Source organism: Podarcis pityusensis (assembly GCF_964106645.2).
Source record: "Podarcis pityusensis genome assembly, chromosome: 13".
Lineage (NCBI taxonomy): Eukaryota > Metazoa > Chordata > Lepidosauria > Squamata > Lacertidae > Podarcis > Podarcis pityusensis.
The window spans coordinates 28,508,224-28,530,289 of record NC_138038.1 but is presented as its reverse complement, the minus strand read 5'-3'; the positions used below and the strand labels follow the sequence as shown (position 1 = coordinate 28,530,289).

At 41.0% G+C, this 22,066-nt stretch overlaps 2 protein-coding genes across 2 annotated transcripts; both read left to right on the top strand.

Moving 5' to 3' along the window:
* Window positions 1–3,705: 3,705 nt before the first annotated feature.
* Window positions 3,706–4,656, top strand: LOC308461511 (olfactory receptor 10A2-like; the record flags this gene model as incomplete). The annotated part of the gene is made up of 1 exon (XM_080978507.1): window positions 3,706–4,656. One exon carries the CDS (start codon window positions 3,706–3,708, stop codon window positions 4,654–4,656), a length of 951 nt encoding a protein of 316 aa, XP_080834633.1.
* A 4,041-nt stretch (window positions 4,657–8,697) lies between these two features.
* LOC308461834 (uncharacterized protein) lies at window positions 8,698–20,089 on the top strand (the record flags this gene model as incomplete). Its single annotated transcript, XM_080978999.1, has 3 exons — window positions 8,698–9,603; window positions 11,188–11,219; window positions 19,162–20,089. 3 exons carry the CDS (start codon window positions 8,698–8,700, stop codon window positions 20,087–20,089), a joined length of 1,866 nt encoding a protein of 621 aa, XP_080835125.1.
* Between the last annotated feature and the right edge of the window lie 1,977 nt (window positions 20,090–22,066).

Here is a 22,066-nt window from a genome sequence, read left to right as displayed (position 1 = left end):
TGAAAGGAAAGATTGTGGTTCCCTCCTAGTGAAATCACAAGAAATCCCCCAAAAGATATCTCTGCGAGGGTTGAGGATTCATCCTAAACAATTTGTGTTGGGGAATGGAAGGAAAACTATTGGGGGAAGTGGGAATCATTCTCGATTAAGCATGGAACCTAATATAAATTGATATGAAAGTCAATCTCTGACAGAAAGTTTCCTGTCTCTTCATTCAATACCATCGGAGCCGAAGGGTAAATCGTATGCTTTGTATGCAAAACGTCCCATGTTCAGTCCAGGCAGGGCTGGGGAAGATTTTTTCCTGAAACTCTGGGGAGCTTCTGCCAAGCTGCATTCAGATGTGGGGTTCATTGCATGTGTTTTTCTGGTTATGATGCTAGTCTTTCTGTCCCAATTTCTAACATTCCTTTTGCACTGCAATAGCAGCTGCATTCCAGAACTGTGGTTTTTTTTTCTTTTTTGTTTTTTTAAAAAATCCATTCCCACCAAATGGCAAGAAAGAATTATATGCAGGGCTACAATCACATTTTGTCGCATGATCTCACAATGCAATAATTAGCATACTTCTGTTCCAGAGGTGTTTCCATTTGTCTGAATCAGCCAGTTAAAAGAACCACAAACCCACCTTTTTCCTGCATTAACTTCCAAAATTTGCCGAGACTAAATTAGCACTGATTGACATTCCCCTGGCTACTGATTGCCTTGTGATTGTCTGGAAAATGCCTGATATCATGCAAGACCTACCTGGATCAAACCTCTTGGAAGTGAACTGTTGCCATATAGCCCATTGTCTCTCAACAATCCTCATATTACTTGACCATCATGGACCCTCCACACTTCCCTTTTTTAAGATTTACAGAAGCTGTCTCAGATTCTGATTCAATCCCAGAATGTCCCACTTTTTCTTAGGATGTCCCTATTTTCACTGGCGAAATATTGGGGGTATGGAGTTAGGCAACCCCCGAGCCAATTAGATAAGTAATTATAGAGCCTTTAGAAGATATCTGAAGGTTGCCCTGTATAGGGAAGTTTTTATTCAGTTTTTATATATTTTTACATTTTATTCAGGTTTTATATATGTTGGAAGCTGCCCAGAGTGGCTGGGGCAACCCAGTCATATGGGCAGCGGATTTATAATGATAAGCAGCAGCAGCAACAACAACAAGAAAGACCAACACTAAGAAATAATAATAGAAGATGTCCCTCTTTCATTGGATAGATATTGGAGGGTCTGTAATGTATTCTGCAGCTTTGCACAGAATGAGACCCAAAGGCTGATTGTAAATAGCTGCAGTAAGATAGGTACTACAGGAAGTTGAACCAGTTAACCCTCAGTGTCCCTTCCAACTCTACGATTCTATAATACTATGATAGGCAGGCATCGGATAACCTGTGGGTGGATTTTTTATTCTTTAATCTTCTTGAAGCAAATTTCTGTCTTCCATTTGCCCTCTTATTTTCTGCTTAGCTCTTAATAAACTTCATCCAAATAACTGTCTGGATTATTGTGTGTATTGTTGCCAGATCCAAAGGGCTTTTTTCACTTGTGTGTCTATAACATTTTGGAGTCATGCTACATGTGATGAGATGAGATTGGAGTCTGCCATGGAGGAGAAAGCTACATTGGGGTCAGAGAAGATCCAGGAAGGCTAGGTGCTCTCTCTGTCTCTCCTTCTCATTACCTGCCTTGGATCCTCTGAAACCACCCATTTGGGGGCAGAGCATGTTAAGCAGTTGGGGGGAGGACTTACTTGCTAGTTTTGGCATAACTGGCCTACACCCAGACTGACAGTGGTGGAAAGAAAGGGACAAAGTTTCTCCCCACTCCTACCACTGTACCTTTTACCACTGTACTCTGTATGCCACATGCTGCCAGCTACAACTTTTATTGGTGAAACTAAGGCTAGTCTCAATCATTCATGAAAATCACCCCAGTGTAAAATATCTTTCTTCTTTCTTTCTTTCTTTCTTTCTTTCTTTCTTTCTTTCTTTCTCTCTCTCTCTCTCTCTCTCTCTCATCTTTCTATCATCTATCATCTATCTGTCTATCATCAACTATCATCAAGCACATCTCTCTCTTGGGGAAAAAAAAAGAATTTTAGTGGTCCAGCTTGCTAGTAAAGTCAGTTCTAAATTACCTGTTTATTGAGCATTCATACAGATTTATTTGTACAGTTAGTGGCATGGTAAAGCATCATCCACACTTACCTTTTCTCCACGCTTTCCAGACATTGTCTGCAATTTAAAGCTTCTTTTCTGAATACATCCACACCACCACCTCCAGAGCTTTCTCATAAAAACACACTCTTTAAAGTTGAATTGGAGCAAATGTCAAACCTCAGAAAACCCGAATTGACATTTGCTCTGATTCTGCCTGGAAGAGTGGGTTTTCCTGGAGAAAGCTCTGGCATGTGGCGTGGGGGTTGGGGGGGGGGCCGAGACCAAGGACACAATCTCGGATTTGTGACTGGAAAATGATGGGGAACTGAGCATTAATTCTTTTTTGTTTGCAGGAGGTTATACAATGTGGTCAAGAAAGTGTTTTCCCATTACAGTATATTTGTTGGCATCAGTCTGTCTCAGAGGACAATCAAACCACTGAATTGGCAGAAATGAATGGATGTTCTGGGCTACCAAGATGACAAGACCCCTTTCTCAACCTCACTGATGTAGTCGAGATGAAAGAGCAATACATTTGACACCAGCTTAACTGCAGGAGTTGTCCCAGAAGACAGCTTCTGGGAGCCACAGGTAACAGCTGAGTGGAGGGTGGGGACCAAAGGGGACCAAAATACCCCAGAAGAATCATGTCTGTACCAACCCTCCTCAAACACCCCACACACCCCATGCAGGGGGTTGGACTTGATGACACTTACGTCCCTTCCAACTCTACAATTCTATAATTCTATGTCTGCACAGTCATATGCCCCATAGAACAAAGGATGAAGAGCTTTAAAATTATTTTAAAAGAAGTACCACAGTGCATAGTTGAATAGCTACATTAATGAATCTGCCTGATCAGTGAATTATTCATTGTGATCTGTCTTGGAGCAGAGCTCCCAGAGGGAAGAATCTGGCAGAATAAAACATGGTGAAGAGGCAAATACACTGAAAGCAGTGTATACCTTCTATATCTGTGCCTGAGAAATCTCTAGTGCAACTAGGGTGCCAGGAACAGAGATCTGGGTGTGACCTTCCAGGGCTTCAGTAAGTACCAGATTGTTTTCTTTTGTAGCCTTTGGCATGTTCCACTCTGAAGGAACACACTTTATACATTCCTTCTCATGAATGATACTAAATTATTTCTTGGACAATGTTTATTTTTTAAGTTTGATGCCTTTTAATAATGCTATTTAGGAACAATTCTACCAAAGGTTAGCACTTGCTATGTTTAATAAAGCAAATGATGATTATATAGATGGATAGTTCAGCAAAATCTCTTTAATGATTAATAAAACTATACCTCCCCATATGAACAAGACACAAAAGCTGTAGGTATAATTTAGAATTTTTCTTATAAGATCACCTCTAAATCCAATTGATTCCAATGAAGTTAAACACTCCAGTATGTGCCTTTGGATCATTCCCTGATCAGCCTGGCAGTCCTTGAACAGAGTTCCACATATAATCTATATAAAAAGATTGTGTACAGCCAAGCAATAATATCCTAAATTTATCAGTTCTGTATGTTCTTTTTCCAGGATGCAGAACCGAAAAGAATACATTCTACAAAACAGTACAGCACCAGCTAAATTCATCCTCCTGGGTCTTTCTGATGATCCAAACCTGCAAAGTGCATTGTTCTCCACTTTCCTGGTACTCTATATCATCACTCTGGTAGGAAACCTCATCATTCTTCTGACGTTGGCTGACCCTGCCCTCCACACCCCTATGTATTTCTTCCTAAGAAACCTGTCTTTTCTGGAGATCGGCTACACATCAGTCAATGTCCCTAAGATGCTGGCAAACCTCCTCTCTGGAAATAAATCCATCTCCTTCATCGGATGTGCTCTGCAGACCTACTTTGTATTCTTCCTTGGTGGGTCAGAATGTTTCCTTTTGGCCTCAATGGCCTATGATCGATATGTTGCCATTTGTAAGCCCTTACACTACCATGTCCTGATGAGCCAAAAAGTTTATATTACTTTAGCTGTGGCATCTTGGCTAAGTGGGTTTTTTATGTCCTTTGGACACACCAGCATGGTGTTTACTGTCTCCTACTGTGGCTCCAATGTGATCAACCACTTCTTTTGTGACATCCCTCCTTTGCTGAAATTGGCTTGTGGGGACACCTCAAGGGTTGAAATTGCAGTCTTTGTAGTGGCTATGATTTTTGTGACTTTGCCTTTTATCCTGATCTTGATATCTTATGCTGGCATTATTACAAGCATTTTGAAGATCTCGTCCTCTGAAGGTCGGAAGAAGACCTTCTCCACCTGCTCTTCACACCTCATTGTGGTGACCTTGTTCTATGGTTCTGGTTGTATTACATATTTGAAGCCCAATTCCACTTACTCACCAAACACTGACAAATTTCTCTCCCTTTTCTATACTGTTATCGGTCCCATTTTGAACCCCCTCATATACAGCCTGAGGAATAAAGAGGTAAAGCATTCCTTTAGAAGAATCTGGGGTAGAAGACCTTTTGGGTGATAAAAATGAACTGACACATTGTTGGAGTTCCAAAATAGGTATGGACCTGTACCTACTAATTTCTGAATGCATTAGCTTGGATCCTGAATGATTTAGGAGAACTCTGGTCCCCTTAAAATTAATGGGATTAAGTTAATTGTGATTTAATATATGACCCTTGATATAAATGGTGATTTTTGTCATCTAACCTTGCATTTATCTACCCAGCAGCTCAAACAGTGGGATATTTATAGTAAATAAATTTGTGAAAGGAAAGATTGTGGTTCCCTCCTAGTGAAATCACAAGAAATCCCCCAAAAGATATCTCTGCGAGGGTTGAGGATTCATCCTAAACAATTTGTGTTGGGGAATGGAAGGAAAACTATTGGGGGAAGTGGGAATCATTCTCGATTAAGCATGGAACCTAATATAAATTGATATGAAAGTCAATCTCTGACAGAAAGTTTACTGTCTCTTCATCCAATACCATCGGAGCCGAAGGGTAAATCGTATGCTTTGTATGCAAAAGGTCCCATGTTCAGTCCAGGCAGGGCTGGGGAAGATTTTTTCCTGAAACTCTGGGGAGCTTCTGCCAAGCTGCATTCAGATGTGGGGTTCATTGCATGTGTTTTTCTGGTTATGATGCTAGTCTTTCTGTCCCAATTTCTAACATTCCTTTTGTACTGCAATAGCAGCTGCATTTCAGAACTGTGGTTTTTTTGTTTTAGGTTTTTTTAAAAAATCCGTTCCCACCATGCTGCATTAGATTTTAAATGGCAAGAAAGAATTATATGCAGGGCTACAATCACTTTTTGTCGCATGATCTCACAATGCAATAATTAGCATACTTCTGTTCCAGAGGTGTTTCCATTTGTCTGAATCAGCCAGTTAAAAGAACCACAAACCCATCTTTTTCCTGCATTAACTTCCAAAATTTGCCGAGACTAAATTAGCACTGATTGACATTCCCCTGGCTACTGACTGCCTTGTGATTGTCTGGAAAATGCCTGATATCATGCAAGACCTACCTGGATCAAACCTCTTGGAAGTGAACTGTTGCCATATAGCCCATTGTCTCTCAACATTCCTCATATTACTTGACCATCATGGACCCTCCACACTTCCCTTTTTTAAGATTTACAGAAGCTGTCTCAGATTCTGATTCAATCCCAGAATGTCCCACTTTTTCTTAGGATGTCCCTATTTTCACTGGCAAAATATTGGGGGTATGGAGTTAGGCAACCCCCGAACCAATTAGATAAGTAATTATAGAGCCTTTAGAAGATATCTGAAGGTTGCCCTGTTTAGGGAAGTTTTTATTCAGTTTTTATATATTTTTACATTTTATTCAGGTTTTATATATGTTGGAAGCTGCCCAGAGTGGCTGGGGCAACCCAGACATATGAGCAGAGGATTTATAATGATAGCAGCAGCAGCAGCAACAACAACAACAAGAAAGACCAACACTAAGAAATAATAATAGAAGATGTCCCTCTTTCATTGGCTAGATATTGGAGGGTCTGTAATGTATTCTGCAGCTTTGCGCAGAATGAGACCCAAAGGCTGATTGTAAATAGCTGCAGTAAGATAGGTACCACAGGAGGTTGAACCAGTTAACCCTCAGTGTCCCTTCCAACTCTACGATTCTATAATACTATGATAGGCAGGCATCGGATAACCTGTGGGTGGATTTTTTATTATTTTATCTTGTTGAAGCAACTTTCTGTCTTCCATTTGCCCTCTTACTTTCCGCTTAGCTCTTAATAAACTTCATCCAAATAACTGTGTGCATTATTCTGTGTATTGTTGCCAGACCCAAAGGGCTTTTTTCACTTGTGTGTCTACAACATTTTGGAGTCATGCTACATGTGATGAGATGAGATTGGAGTCTGCCATGGAGGAGAAAGCTACATTGGGGTCAGAGAAGATCCAGGAAGGCTAGGTGCTCTCTCTGTCTCTCCTTCTCATTACCTGCCTTGGATCCTCTGAAACCACCCATTTGCGGGCAGAGCATGTTAAGCAGTTGGGGGGAGGACTTACTTGCTAGTTTTGGCTTAACTGGCCTACACCCAGACTGACAGCAGTGGAAAGAAAGGGACAAAGGTTCTCCCCACTCCTACCACTGTACCTTTTGCCACTGTACTCTGTATGCCACATGCTGCCAACTACAACTTTTATTGCTGAAACCAAGCCTAGTCTCAATCATTCATGAAAATCACACCAATGTAAAATATCTTTCTTCTTTCTTTCTTTCTTTCTTTCTTTCTTTCTTTCTCTCTCTCTCTCTCTCTCTCTCTCATCTTTCTATCTTCTATCAACGATCTGTCTATCATCAACTATCATCAAGCACATCTCTCTCTTGGGGAAAAAAAAAGAATTTTAGTGGTCCAGCTTGCTAGTAAAGTCAGTTCTAAATTACCTGTTTATTGAGCATTCATACAGATTTCTTTGTACAGTTTGTGGCAAGGTAAAGCATCATCCACACTTACCTTTTCTCCACGCTTTCCAGACATTGTCTGCAATTTTCTGAATACATCCACATCACCACCTCCAGAGCTTTCTCGTAAAAACACACTCTTTAAAGTTGAATTGGAGCAAATGTCAAACCTCAGAAAACCCGAATTGACATTTGCTCTGATTCTGCCTGGAAGAGTGGGTTTTCCTGGAGAAAGCTCTGGCATGTGGGGTGGGGGTTGGAGGGGGGAGACCAAGGACACAATCTCGGATTTGTGACTGGAAAATGATGGGGAACTGAGCATTAATTCTTGTTTGTTTGCAGAAGGTTATACAATGTGGTCAAGAAAGTGTTTTCCCATTACAGTATATTTGTTGGCATCAGTCTGTCTCAGAGGACAATCAAACCACTGAATTGGCAGAAATGAATGGATATTCTGGCCTGCCCAGATGACAAGACCCCTTTCTCAACCTCACTGATGTAGTTGAGATGAAACAGCAATACATTTGACACCAGCTTAACTGCAGGAGTTGTCCCAGAAGACAGCTTCTGGGAACCGCTGGTAACAGCTGAATGGAGGGTGGGGACCAAAGGGGACCAAACTACCCCAGAAGAATCATGTCTGTAACAACAGAGGTCCTACCTCTCCCCAAACACCCCACACACCCCATGCAGGGGGTTGGACTTGATGACCCTTACGTCCCTTCCAACTCTACAATTCTATAATTCTGTGTCTGCACAGTCATATGCCCCATAGAACAAAGGATGAAGGGCTTTAAAGTTATTTTAAAAGAAATATCACAATGGATAACTGAATAGTTACATTAATGCATCTGCCTGATCAGTGAATAATTCATTGAGATCTGTCTTGGAGCAGAGCTCCCAGAGGGAAGAATCTGGCAGAATAAAACATGGTGAAGAGGCAAATACACTGAAAGCAGTGTTTACCTTATATAACTGTGGCTGAGAAATCTCTAGTGCAATTAGGGCGTCAGGAAGAGAGATCTGGCTGTGAGCTTCCAGGGCTTCAGTAAGTACCAGATTGTTTTCTTTTGAAGACTTTGGCATGTTTCACTCTGAAGGAACACACTTTGTACATTCCTTCTCATCAATGATACTAAATTATTTATTGGACTATGATTATTTTTCAAGCTTGATGCCTTTTAATAATGTTAGCGTGGAACAATCCTACCAAAGGTTAGCACTTGTTTAATAAAGGTTAAAAAGGTAAAGGTAAAGGTACCCCTGCCCGTTCGGGCCAGTCTTGGCAGACTTAGGGTTAGCTATGTTTAATAAAGCAAATGATGATTATATAGATGGAAAGTTCAGCAAAATCTCTTTAATGATTATTAAAACTATACCTCCCCATATGAACAAGACACAGAAGCTATAATTTAGGTATAATTTAGAATTTTTATTATAAGATCACCTCTAAGTCCTATTGATTCCAATGAAGTTAAACACTGCAGTATGTGCCTTTGGATCGTTCCCTGATCAGCCTGGCAGTCCTTGAACAAATAAGCCCACATATAATCTATATAAAAATATTGTGTACAGCCAAGCAATAATATCCTAAATTTATCAGTTCTGTATGTTCTTTTTCCAGGATGCAGAACCGAAAAGAATACATTCTACAAAACAGTACAGCACCAGCTAAATTCATCCTCCTGGGTCTTTCTGGTGATCCCAACCTGCAAAGTGCATTATTCTCCACTTTCCTGGTACTCTATATCATCACTCTGGCAGGAAACCTTCTCATCATTCTTCTGACGTTGGCTGACCCTGCCCTCCACACCCCCATGTATTTCTTCTTAAGAAACCTGTCTTTTCTGGAGATCTGCTACACATCAGTCAATGTCCCTAAGATGCTGGCAAACCTCCTTTCTGGAAATAAATCCATCTCCTTCATCGGATGTGCTGTGCAGACCTACTTTATATTCTTCCTTGGTGGGTCAGAATGTTTCCTTTTGGCCGCAATGGCCTATGATCGATATGTTGCCATTTGTAAGCCCTTACGCTACCCTGTCCTGATGAGCCAAAAAGTTTATACTACTTTAGCTGTGGTGTGTTGGTTAAGTGGATTTTTGATGTCCTTTGGTCACACTAGCATGTTATTTACTGTCTCCTACTGTGGCTCCAATGTGGTCAACCACTTCTTTTGTGACATCCCTCCTTTGCTGAAATTGGCTTGTGGGGACACTTCTAGGGTTGAAATTGGACTCTTTGTGGGGGCTATGATTTTTGGGACTTTGCCTTTTATCCTGATCTTGATGTCTTACACTGGCATTATAACCACTATTTTGAAGATCTCATCCTCTGAAGGTTGGAAGAAGACCTTCTCCACCTGCTCTTCACACCTCATTGTGGTGACTTTGTTCTATGGTTCTGCTTGTATTACATATTTGAAGCCCAATTCCACTTACTCACCAAACACTGGCAAATATCTCTCCCTTTTCTATACTGTTATAGGTCCCATTTTGAACCCCCTCATATACAGCTTGAGGAATAAAGAGGTAAAATGTGCCTTTAAAAGAATCTGGGATAGAAAGCCTTTTGGGTGATAAAAATGAACCAACACATTATTGGAGATCCAAAATAGGTAGGAACTTGTAACTTCTAACTTCTGAAAGCATTAGCTTGGATCCAGAATGATTTAGTTGAACTGTGTTCCCTTTAAAATCAATGGGATTAGGTTAATTATGCTTTAATCTAAATCCCATTGATTTAAATGGGAAACTAATTCATCTAACCTTGCCTGGATCTCACCTAACAGACTGGCTAGGACAACCCAGTCAGAGGAAGGGGTACAAATAATAATAATAATAATAATAATAATAATAATAATAATAATTAGAGAGTAGAAAAGTTTTTATTGAAAAAAAATGTTTGAGGGAGGATTATGTGAGGTCCTCTCCTGCTGTAACCACCAGAAATCCCACAAAGATCTCTCTGACTTAGAAATCTTCCTACGCAATGTGCATTCTGGAATTGATGGAAAACAATGTAAAAGGTCCCATGTTCAGTCCAGGAAAGGCTGGAATAAATTCTTGCCTGAAACCCTGGAGATCTACTGCTAGCCTGCATTCAAAAGTGGGGTTTATTGCATGAGTTTTTGTTGTTTTGTCCCACTTTCTAGCATCCCTTTCATACAGCTATAACTGTTACATTCCAGAACTGTGACTTTTTGATTACTATCCCACCATGTTGCACTATATTTTAAATGGCCGGGGGGGGGGGCAGAATACTGTCCCAAATTTTGTCATATGAAATTGCAATGCAAAGCTGTCATGATTTTCTGAGTCAATGCCAGTGTGGTGTAGTGGTTAAGAGCAGTGGACTCGTAATCTGGTGAACTGGGTTCGCTTCCCCGCTCCTCCGCATGCAGCTGCTGGGTAACCTTGGGCTAGTCACACTTCTCTGAAGTCTCTCAACCTCACTCACCTCACAGAGTGTTTGTTGTGGGGGAGGAAGGGAAAGGAGATTGTTAGCCACTTTGGGACTCCTTAGGGTAGTGATAAAGCTTGATATCAAATCCAAACTACTACTTCTCCTCCTTCTCCTTCTCCTCCCCCTCCCCTTCGTCGTCTTCTTCTTCTTCTTCTTCTTCTTCTTCTTCTTGGCTACAAGCATTCCCCCCATGGAAACAATTAACAAGGAAGTGTGCACTAACATTTCACTAGATTTCCAGAAGTGCTTCTCATGTTGTGTGAAATATATAACGTGAAAATTAAAAAGTCAGTAAATGCTGGGAAGGTGCAATAAAGTGGCATCTGGATACAGCTCTTGTACAGCTCTAGACCACACTGAGATAGATGGACCAATATCAAAATCAGTTTCTAGACCCCTGCCCACCATCCTGCATTGTTCAGGACAGCCCCATGACCTTCCAAATAAGGTTTTTAATGTGTCCCATGTAGCTACTGCAGTAAGGAAGCAATCAGAAGCATCCCTTCCAAGGACTTTCTTAAGGGAACCTAACTTCAATTCCAAGCTTAAAAAAATCAAAAAAATCTATTGACAACAGAAAATTGACCCAATTGCCTCAACAAGTGTGCTTATTCTGAATTTTGCAATAATATACTTAATCTCTTCCATAGAGGAAATTGATGGTTTCACAATATAACGAGATGTATTGTGTATGTTTCCTGATATATATTGTTAATACTGCATTTTGTTTAATGGCCCTGGTAACACAAATTGGGTGTTGAAGAATAAATTATGTAAATAGAAACATGTATTCATGTTCATCATTGTAGTGTCAGTCTGTATACTACAAAATACTGTGTGCAGTCTATTGAGCTCCCATGGCAAATGACACTCTGGAAGGAAGAACCGAATAGTTATCTGGACCGTATGTTATTGAACATCTCCATTCTGGGTTAACTTGAAAGTGCCAAGCCTTAAAGTCTTGTTCTCTCAGAGATAAGTTGGTCACCTGTACCAATGCAAGACATTATGATGCCTGTGGTTCAAATAGCATCCCCTGGCTCCACACTGTACAAATTCTTTTTGGCCCATTCAAACTGCTGATCCATCTCCCCCCCCCCCTCTCTCTCTCTCTCTCTCTCCTCCCCCCCCCCCCCCCGTTTTCACCTGCTCTGCAGTGACCTGAGAGTTGGCAAAATCATATAGTGGTAGGAGTTATATAAATAGGTCAATGTGATCACATTAGTGTAGGTATGTGGAATAATTTACCAAGTAGGTTAAGGTTAGGTCAGCACCCTTAGGCACCTTTGAGTTCTGAGACTTGCCATAGAAACCCTCTCAGGCCAATTACAATATTTCAACCACCCACCCAAAAAAAACCATGAAAATGTTTGGGTTAGGGGGGTAGTTTTGTGAAATCCCCCACCTACCAGTTTGATTTACTGATTCATCAGTGCATTAACTTGGGAGTAAGAACCATTAAGCTCAGTGTGATTTACTTCTGAGAACAAATCAGAACGGCATTATTAATATCAGATTTGCCCCCTCTTTGAAAAAAGCAAAAGCAAAATACACCACAGTGAGACACCTTTGGAAGCTCTGGGTCTACTTTCAGATTTGGACTTCCTCTCAGTGTTCCCCTGGAACATTCTTATTTTAAATGTGGGGTTTTTCCCCCCAGTTCAGACTTTCCTAGGCTTGAAAACCTCTGCATTTCAAGGGGGAAAGGTCCAGGTCAACTCTGGGATGGGGAAGATGTCATGTGAACACCTGCCCACTAACAGGGGCACAGGCCAGTGCATGTCCAGTTTTTGTTCCACCGTGTACAAGTGAGTCCTGGAGGACCTGTTCCCTATCCTGAAGGCAATTGTCCACCAGGCCAGGGAGGGCAGAGCCCTGACTGACTCCAGCTACAAAAGCTGAGGCTGCTGAACAGAATCTTGGACAGGGGTTTTGTTCGGGGGGTGGGGGTGCTGTTACTGATATTAATGTTTTGTATCTTTATATAAGATCTTATTACGATTTATGTGGATATTGTTCAAACTGGTTGTGTATTTTTTATGTTTTGATTTATTGTCTATGACTACTTTTGTTATGTTGTGATTATGTATTTTTTCATGCTGTAAGCCACCTTGAGCATAGTTTAAACTATGGAAAGGCAGCATACAAATAAATTATGTATATTCTTTATGTATATATATTATGTATATATTTCCCTGAGTGGGAAAGAAAGCAGCTATTTTTAATGCAACAACCATTTTGCATTTCAAAAAAGCACCTCAGAACAGTGTTTTTGGGGTTGGGGGTATATTGTGGCTGCCCCAATTCACTTTCCCTTTGAAATAATGTTACCTCAATCCCAAAATCCAGATGGGTGCATAGAGAAAGGGGAGCCTGAGCACTGCTTAAAATAATGTAATATGGGCCCTGCTTGGTCTGACCAAAGACTTCCTGCTCTCACAGTGGCCAATAGTGATGGGCAACTATGTCTATTTCAGTTTCTCTGAGTTTCTCATTTTACCTGTCTTAAGTACAGTTCACCATGTTTCCACTTCAGTTTCTGGTTTGTGTGTTTGTGTGTGTGTATTTATGAAACTTTGTCACCATTTTAGTGCATGTTTATCCTACAATACACATATTCATATGCAATTTTGTCTGGTATACACAGTCCAGCAAGCAAAGTCTTAGAATATAATTCCTTTTGTGTGTGTGTTTTCACTAATATATACCTTTAAAACTTTATATATTTTATTAGATTTATACCCACTTTTCTTTCATCTGGCAAACTAAAGTAACATACATGCAGCTCTCAACCAATTAGCCATCCAGAAATTGACCAGACACAGACCTATTTAGGTTCAGCAACGCAATGGCAATGTGACCCTTTATATCACAGTTTGAGACTATGGACACCTTCCCCTAATATACACACATATATATATACACACACACACACACACACACACACACTTTTTGGGGGGAGGGAGGAAGATGGATAAGTGCAAATTTCAAGGATTGGCTGTATTATGGTTTGCATAATGTTATGAGCAGAGCAAATCAGGAAAACTTGCATCCGACTGAAAATCCTCCCCAACCCTTTGGGTACCCCATTTCTTACATTCCTCCATTGTGAGAATTTCACATTTATTTCTATTTTCTGTTTTCTGTTCTTTAACCAATTACCAATACACAAGAGGACCTCTTCTCATATCTCAGGACAAATAAACGTATTCAGGAGCTTGTGCTGAAGGACATTGTTGAAAAGTTTTTGAAGACACATTGTCTCTTCAGTCACTCCAAACCACGGAGTGAGAACCTATGTTCTATGGACAGGTTCAAACAGGGGGCAATTCTTCTTCAACAAGACATTCTTATACATGTTTAAATCATTTTATATTTACTTTCCACCACTTCTCCTGGAATAAATGTTCATCAGCCTGTAATTTCCTGGATCCTCCTGGATACATTTAAAAATGGTGCTACATTAGCCACTTCCTTTGTGTTTGGAGGGGTGGGTTACATAGAGGAAGGTCACATATTGAATTGGAAGAAGCGGTGGGCCAGGTTTAAAACTGTGCCAGAGATCATGGAGGGTAAAAAAATGGGATAATGAAATAGATGGAATTATAGTTAGAACTGCATAATTTAAAGTCACTTTGACATCCAGCCTATTTCTAACCTCCCTTTGTCTTTTACTTGACTATTCTCTTCAGCATTCCTTAAAAAAAAAAATCTTTTACTTCAGATTCCGGATTAATCAAATATTTGCACTTTTTCACAATTTAATACCTGAGCATTATGTATGTGACAGATCTTCAAGACTCTGCACTCAATAAGCATGAAATTTCTTCCAGTAGTGCAGGGGTCAACAATGTTTTCAGGTGTGGGCCGGTCCACCATCCATCATACCTTGTGGGGGGCCAGACTATATTTTATTTGGGGGGGGGTGAACAAATTCCTATGCCCCACAAATAACCCAGAGATGCATTTTAAATAAAAGGACACATTCTATTCATGTAAAAACACACTGATTCCCGGACCATCCATGGGCCAGATTGAGAAGACGATTGGGCTGCATCCGATCCCCAGGCCTTAGGTTGTATACCTCAGTAGTGTATACCTCACAGCAGAGAATGAGATTTGTAACAAATACAAGATCCATCCATCCTAGAGATGTGCAGAGCCTCTACCAGCATCCTTCCCATCCACCTGATTTGTTAATCTCTCTGCTTTTATGCATCAATTTCTTCAGGGCTTGCACCACATCTTTATTTCTCAGACTGTATATGAAGGGGTTGAGTGCAGGGGTGATGACTATGTAAAACACAGAGGCTATTTTGACATGCTCCTTGGATGCACTGGATTTTGGTCTCAGGTATATTGAAAGGACAGATCCAAAAAAGAGTGTGACCACAGTCAAGTGTGAGGAGCAAGTGGAGATGGCCTTTCGCGTCCCCATGCCAAAATGGCTACCAAGGATGGTGTACAGTATGCGAGTATAAGACACAAGTATTAACAAAAGAGGTAATATCAAGGTGAACACACAGGAAATAAACATGCACATCTTGGCTTGGTGTGTCCCCCCATAAGCTATACTGACTAAGGCTGGCATTTCACAGAGAAAATGGTCTATCTTGTTATGGTCACCAAAGGATTGTTTCAAAGTGAATGCAGTGTTGACGGCAGAAAAGAAGAAGCCACCCACCCAAGAAGTAGTGGCCATTGCAATACAGGTCCGCTTGGTCATGATGAGGCTATAGTGCAGTGGAAAGCAAATGGCAACATGACGGTCATATGACATGGCGGTGAGAAGAAAACATTCTGTAATGCCAAATGAAAGGAAGAAATACAGTTGCACAGCACACTGGATCAGTGGGATGCTCTTTTTCTCAGCCAGAAGGTGAGATAGCATTTGGGGCACCACTGTTGAAGTGTAGCAAACCTCCAAGATGGAGAAGTTAGATAAGAAGAAATACATCGGTGTGTGAAGGCGAGGATCTGCTTTGACCAAGACGACTATGAGCAGGTTGCCAATCACAGCTGTTATGTAAATCACACTGAACACAGCAAAAAGTGCAACTTTGATTGTAGCATTGTCTGTAAGCCCCATTAAGATAAATTCCTTCGGCAAAGTGGTCTGATTGATTTCTTTCATTATATCTAAAAGAAAGATTATCATGGTCGCAATTAGCTATGGTCCAACACAGGTTTAGAGATACCATGAGGCTGCCATCTCCTGTACCAGCCTACTTGAGAGTAAGCCCCATTTAATTCAGTGGAACATGCTTCTGAGTAGACCTGTTCCAGTTTGCTCTATAAATGCCCATTATTTTCTGTTGGATGGTGGCCACCATCTTCATACTGACATATAATACCAACATTATAATGATTTACTGTTTCCTGAACAATTTCCACCTCCAGTTCAAAGTGCTATGCATTTAAATATTTATTATTTAAACATTTAAAGCTCTGAATGCTTTGGGAGCTGGATAGCTAAAGGACCCACCTTTATTCACAGGTATTTCTCTTGTGCTTCAGTCTTCAGAGGACTCTCTGCTCTAAGTTTCACCTCCATATGAGATGCTGCTGTTGACCATGAGGAAGGGGGCCAATGGTAAGTAATCTATAGCTAATTAGCCATTACTTGTCATTCTTCTCCTTAAAGCATCAAGTGTCTAAGAAATACAGCAACTGGTACCTGCAACCCATAAACATTCCTGATTCCATACATGGAAATTGGTACACTTTAGACTATGTAGTTCTCATTTTTTAGCACAGTATTTTAACTCTAATATTCATCTAGCCTCAAGTTGTGCGTTTGTTTAAAATGGATTACTATGGGTCTTATTTCTTTCCCTCTTCCCTCCACTTTCTATTGTTGTATTGAATATTAGAGAGTATAAATTACTGTTAATCCATGCTCTTAGAAGATAGTGTCCCTGCCAAACAGCAATGTTTTCTGGTGCATGTGAAACAGAGAAAGCAAATGCTTTATATAAAATAATGTCCCTTGCTTGGGATTTGTTTAGCACATGAATAATACACACAGGGATAACTTGTAAGGATTTGCTGGGAGGAGTTTCACATGAGACGTACAACTCTGCCCTGAATTTCTTTGGAAATCACAGTACAATTATTTTGGTGTGTTCTGAGGATTTAAGGTTACTTGTGATTCAAGACGATATCTGCACATCCATCCATTTACGTATGCTGAAGTAGCAATCAATATTGGGTCTCTCCCAGTTATTACCTGCATGTTAACAATTTTGCATGGAATTCTCTTAGGTGTCCTAAGGAACACTTGCAGGTTTGGGTGTTGTCAGGAACTGGGCAGAGGAGGAATGGTGGAGACTGCCTCCCCAGCCTGACCCTTCCAGAGAAGAAGACAGTTCAGAATTACAACCACTTTGAACATTCATAGCTTCCCTCAAAAATTCCTGGAAACTGTACTTTGTCAAGGATGCTGAGAGTTACTAGGAAACCCCCTTTCTCCCACAGAGCTGCAAACATTGAGGGATTTATTTTTAAATCATTCTGCCATTCTGCTTCATGGAGCCTTGGAAACAATTTCCAGGCCCTTGTGAAGCACTGGAAATCATGTCCAAGGTCTCATGGGACCTCGGAGGTGGTGTCCGTGGTCTCGCGGGGCCTCCAATGTGACTTTCAGGACCTTATGAACCACTGGAAGTTGCATCTGACATCTTGTGGGGCCTTGGGGGTGGTGTCCAAGGCCTCAGAGGTTGAGTCTAAGGCTTTGTGGGGCCTCGGACATGACTTCCGGTGCTCCCAGGCACTGATGTGGCATGCACGCTGTAACATGATGTCATCACATCACATTATGTCGTGCGCGCCGCTGGGCACCCACAACCTAGGGCCCAAGTCGGTGCCCCTGCTCAGTACTCTTAACAAATTATAGTTGCCATAATTCTTTCAGTGAAACCATGCCTACTTAAAGTGCTTTACATGTATAGTGCTGATGGGACCTAAGAGTGCTTTAAATTTATGGTGTGAATGTGATATTAAAATACATGCATTCATATCCACAATTCAATGTGGAGCTAAATTGCAAAAAGCCACCACAATTAACTAGTTGTTTATACTGTAAATCCTAGGAGAATTACACTTAGAATTCCTTTGGTGCAACTGTAGGAGATTTAGGTTGAATCTTTATGGTGGAGCAGAACAAAAGCAGTGTTATGCTTTTAGCTGGTGTTATCTGAGTACTCTAAGGACAGCTTAGAAAGGTAAAGTTATCCTCAAAAAAGCGAAAGTTGGGCTTATTAAAGATGGATCAGAGCTATCTTATGAACCGTGTTCTGCAAGGTAAAACTGTAACGCATTGGTGTATTTTCTTTTAAGAATTCCAGTGGAATAATATTCTTGCACATACTCAGCAGAGTTGAAGCATGGAACAACCACCATTAGGGGCTGTGAGCCTATAGTGAGAAAGGGGTATTATTTTACTCAGAGGAAGCCCTGAAATTCCTTGAAGCGGGGCTTCTAAATTTCATTTTTGTTGTGGAGTTATTGGCACTGGCAACCATTTTAAGAAGACTGCTGAGGAACTAAGGTGAGTGAATAGACAATTTCCCCCTTTGTGGCCAGTAAGACAAAGCTTCCAAAAAGAGGTTTTGGTACTGAGAGTAGCAGCCTAAGATAGAATACTGTTATTGTTTGATGTTTGAGAGTTATAAGCTATATGTCTCTGTAACATTCCTTTCTTTCCAGTCCCTCCAGAGACCCTGGGGGAGGAAGGCACTTGGCAAATCCACACTGTGATCAACTCCTGCCTGGAAACCGATATCCCCGCTGCTGAAGGATGTGTGGGTCCAGAATTGGCCTCCACAGTCACTTATGGACTCATCGTTAAAACCATGTTTATGGAAGACAAACTTACTCGGCTATGAGTGATTGCCAAAGAAAGAAAAAGAGCAGTGGCTTCAGGCAGTGTTACAGACAGGGATCATTCCTGGCCTTTGCTGGAGATGCTGGGAAAAAGAAATAACTGAGGAGCACATCTAAATAAGTGAGATTTGGTCCTGGAATTTTAAAGCAAGACGTGTAAGAAAGAAGATGAGGGGGATAGGTTTAGTTATAGAGTGAAGGTATAGGCTGACCTGAAAAACATTTGCACAAGGTAGGAAATGGCAGAGTTGTCAAAGATCAATCTACTTAACTAAAATGTGTTTGTGTGTGCGTCAGAGAGAATGGGAGACAGAGAAGCATCCAGTACCCTCATGATATTTTTTAAAGTGTGCATTTAAAAACAAACTTGTGATTGTTGTTTCATTTTGACTTAGTACCCACCCCTCACTCCAAAGTCATAGGGCCAAATCACAACAGTTAAAGATTAAAAAACAGTCGCTCACTTGAGTTTTCTTTTTAGTATGTTTTGTATGTGTACTGTGTGCATGCAATTGTTTGTGTGCAGAACTGACTGAGTACAAATGGACAAAGGTGGCTGAATAGGCCTACAGACTTAAGCCCCAGTAAAATGCCACTGATGTAATTAATCTTCAATTCCTTCATTTTCTTACTATTGTTTTACATAATGCAGAGCCCCTCCTTACAGGGACAGAAATGTCAAGAAATGTTGTTGTTGTTGTTTTTCTCTTCAGATGAGAGCACTCTGGTGATACCGTAAGAATGAATGCAACTTCCACCAGCTATTTCATGTTCCTTGGATTTCCCAGCCATCTGGAGGTGCAGATTCCCATGCTTCTTCTACTTTTTGCTGTCTACGTGGTCACTGTAACTGGGAACTCTTTCATCATTGCCATCACTTGTGCAGACACCAACCTTCATTCCCCGATGTATTTTTTTCTGAGAGTGCTATCGCTGCTGGAGATTTGCTACACCACTGTCACCCTCCCCAAGATGCTGCATGACCTTGTTTCAAGAGACAAGTCCATCTCGTTCAGTGGCTGTGCTCTCCAGATGTATTTTCTTTTATTCCTAGGAACAGTAGAGTGTTTCCTCTTGGCTGTGATGTCTTACGACCGGTACCTTGCAATATGCCTCCCCTTGCACTATATGGTTTTGATGTCCAAAGGTGTTTGTGTACGCCTAACTTTGGCTTCATGGCTGTGTGGCATTCTTCTTCCGCTGGTGAATACAAGCTGGGCATTCAGCTTGCCATACTGTGGCTCTAACGAGATCAACCATTTCTTCTGTGACTTCCCACCAGTTTTGAAGCTAGCCTGTGCTGATACATCTCTGAATGAAGCAGTGATGCTAGTGAGCAGTTTGATCATCACTCTGATACCTTTCGTCTTCATACTCATATCCTATGCCTGCATCCTTGGCACCATATTAAGGGTACCTTCAGCTACAGGTAGGCAGAAGTTATTCTCCACCTGTTCTGCACACCTCATCATGGTGACACTTTTCTATGGCACAGCCAGCTTTATGTACTTGCAGCCCAAATCCAGTTACTCGTTAGAACGAGATAAATTCCTCTCCCTTTTTTACACTGTTATAACACCAATGCTAAACCCCATCATTTACACCTTGAGGAACACAGAGGTGAAAAAGGCAATAAAGAGAATGACAAAAAGGAAAATATTGTTCTAATTTTTATTTTTTATTTTTAGTGGCTGCTGTGTACTTATTAATCACCCTAAATTTGGGATCTTCTTAAAGTTGTGAGCTTTGTTGTATATACTACATTGGTATATCATGCAATGAAAATCATAAATCCATAGAATTGTAGTTTTGGAAGGGAACCTGGTGGGCATCTAGTCTGACCCCTCCTGCAGTGCAGGAATCTCAACACATAGTCCTCATCCAGCCTGAAACCATACCAGACCCTAGGGAAAGGGGTGGTACACACAGCTACTTTGTATTCAGTGAGCTTAACCATGGGTGGCAGCACCCTAGATTGTGACTGTGAGCACAAGGATACACCCAAAGAAAGCAAAGCCTTCCTAATAAAATACGGTAATGAGAAACTTCAAGGAACAAAGCTCTACTATTTGTGTTGGCTAAGAGCAATGGATACTGGATTTTATAATGATGGTATTTTTCTTGAACTTATTACCCATCCTTTACCCAAAGGTGTCAGGAGAGAAAGATATTTTTTACTATGGTCTGTCTTACACACCTAAAACGTTGACTGGCTTTAAATTAACTTCAAAGTAAAAATAATTCTGCATTTTTTCTCCTCAACTCTGTCACTGACAGAAAACTTGATTCTGTGTATGAATATATGGAGCTGCCTTGTACTAAGTCAGGTGATTTGTCCATCTTGTCTAGTGTAGTCTAATACAGGAGTAGCTAATGTGGAATCCTCTTAATAATGTTTGACTAAAATTCCCATCATCCTGGACCACTAGCATCATGAGCTGAGGTTGATGAAGCAAAATACCTAGGGGGTTGATTACCCCTGGTCTTATCTGACTAGCAGTGGGTTTGTGAGTTTTCAGGGAGAAACCCTTTCTATCATCTGCTCCATGATCCTTCTGACTGCAGAAGTGAGGGATTGAACCAGGGACTGTTTTCATGCAACTTACTTACTTACTTAGCATATTGTTATATAACACCCACAATCTCTACAGCAGTGTGATATTCCAGGGAACTCCCTGTAATCTCACATTGTTGTAGAGATTGGGGATGACTTGTAACACAGGGTCTGTGTTTCCTTTTGGAAATGCTGCCTTGAGAAAGGCAAGGAGTGATGCCCAGTGGATGTGTCAATAACTATTGGCTGAAGTTGTGTCAACTCGTTCAACTTGCTGCTGACAGCAGCAACATTTGAAAAATGTATGAAGGCACAAAGACAGCATTGGAAGGACTGGACGTCCACAAGATGATAATGTCCTTCCACAAAAATATGTCTGGCACATCCAGTGTGATGCTTTCCCTATAAAGAGTGGCGAAACAGGGCTGTGTTCTTGTCCCAACTCTCTTTGGCATATTCTTCTCCTTGTTGTTCTCATATGCTTTCAGCTTCACTGAAGACAGTCTGTATTTCCATTCCATCCCATTTAAGGAGCGATGGGGTCTGTTCAACCTGGCATGTCTCTGCGCCAAGACCGGCAAACTCTAAAGAAGCTCTACAGAGACTCATTGACCATTTTGCCCAAACCTGCAGGAGTTTGTCCTCTCTATCAACCTGACAAAGAACAACACCCTAGGTCAGGACATCATCACCAGTACTCCAGGCAGATGGTAGGCTTTTTTTTCTACTTGGCCTCCAGAATAACCACCAACTTTTCTATTGATGCTGTGTATTGGCAAGTGTATTGACAATACAGCAATCGCTCGCCTGTCCAAAAGGGTATGGGAGAATATGATGCTAACGTCCAATACAAAGGTGAAATACAAAGGTGAAATACAAAGGTGAAATACAAAGGTGAAATACAAAGGCCTGCATGTTGAGCACACTGCTTTATGGAAGTGAATAATAGGCAACTTCAACCAGCAGTGGCACCTCAATATACATGGTGTCAGGAAGATTTTGGACATCACATGGCAGGAGAGAGTCTTAAACAAAGATATGCTCTCCCCACCCAGCATTCCCAGCATGTTTGCACTTCTGTCTCAGTGACA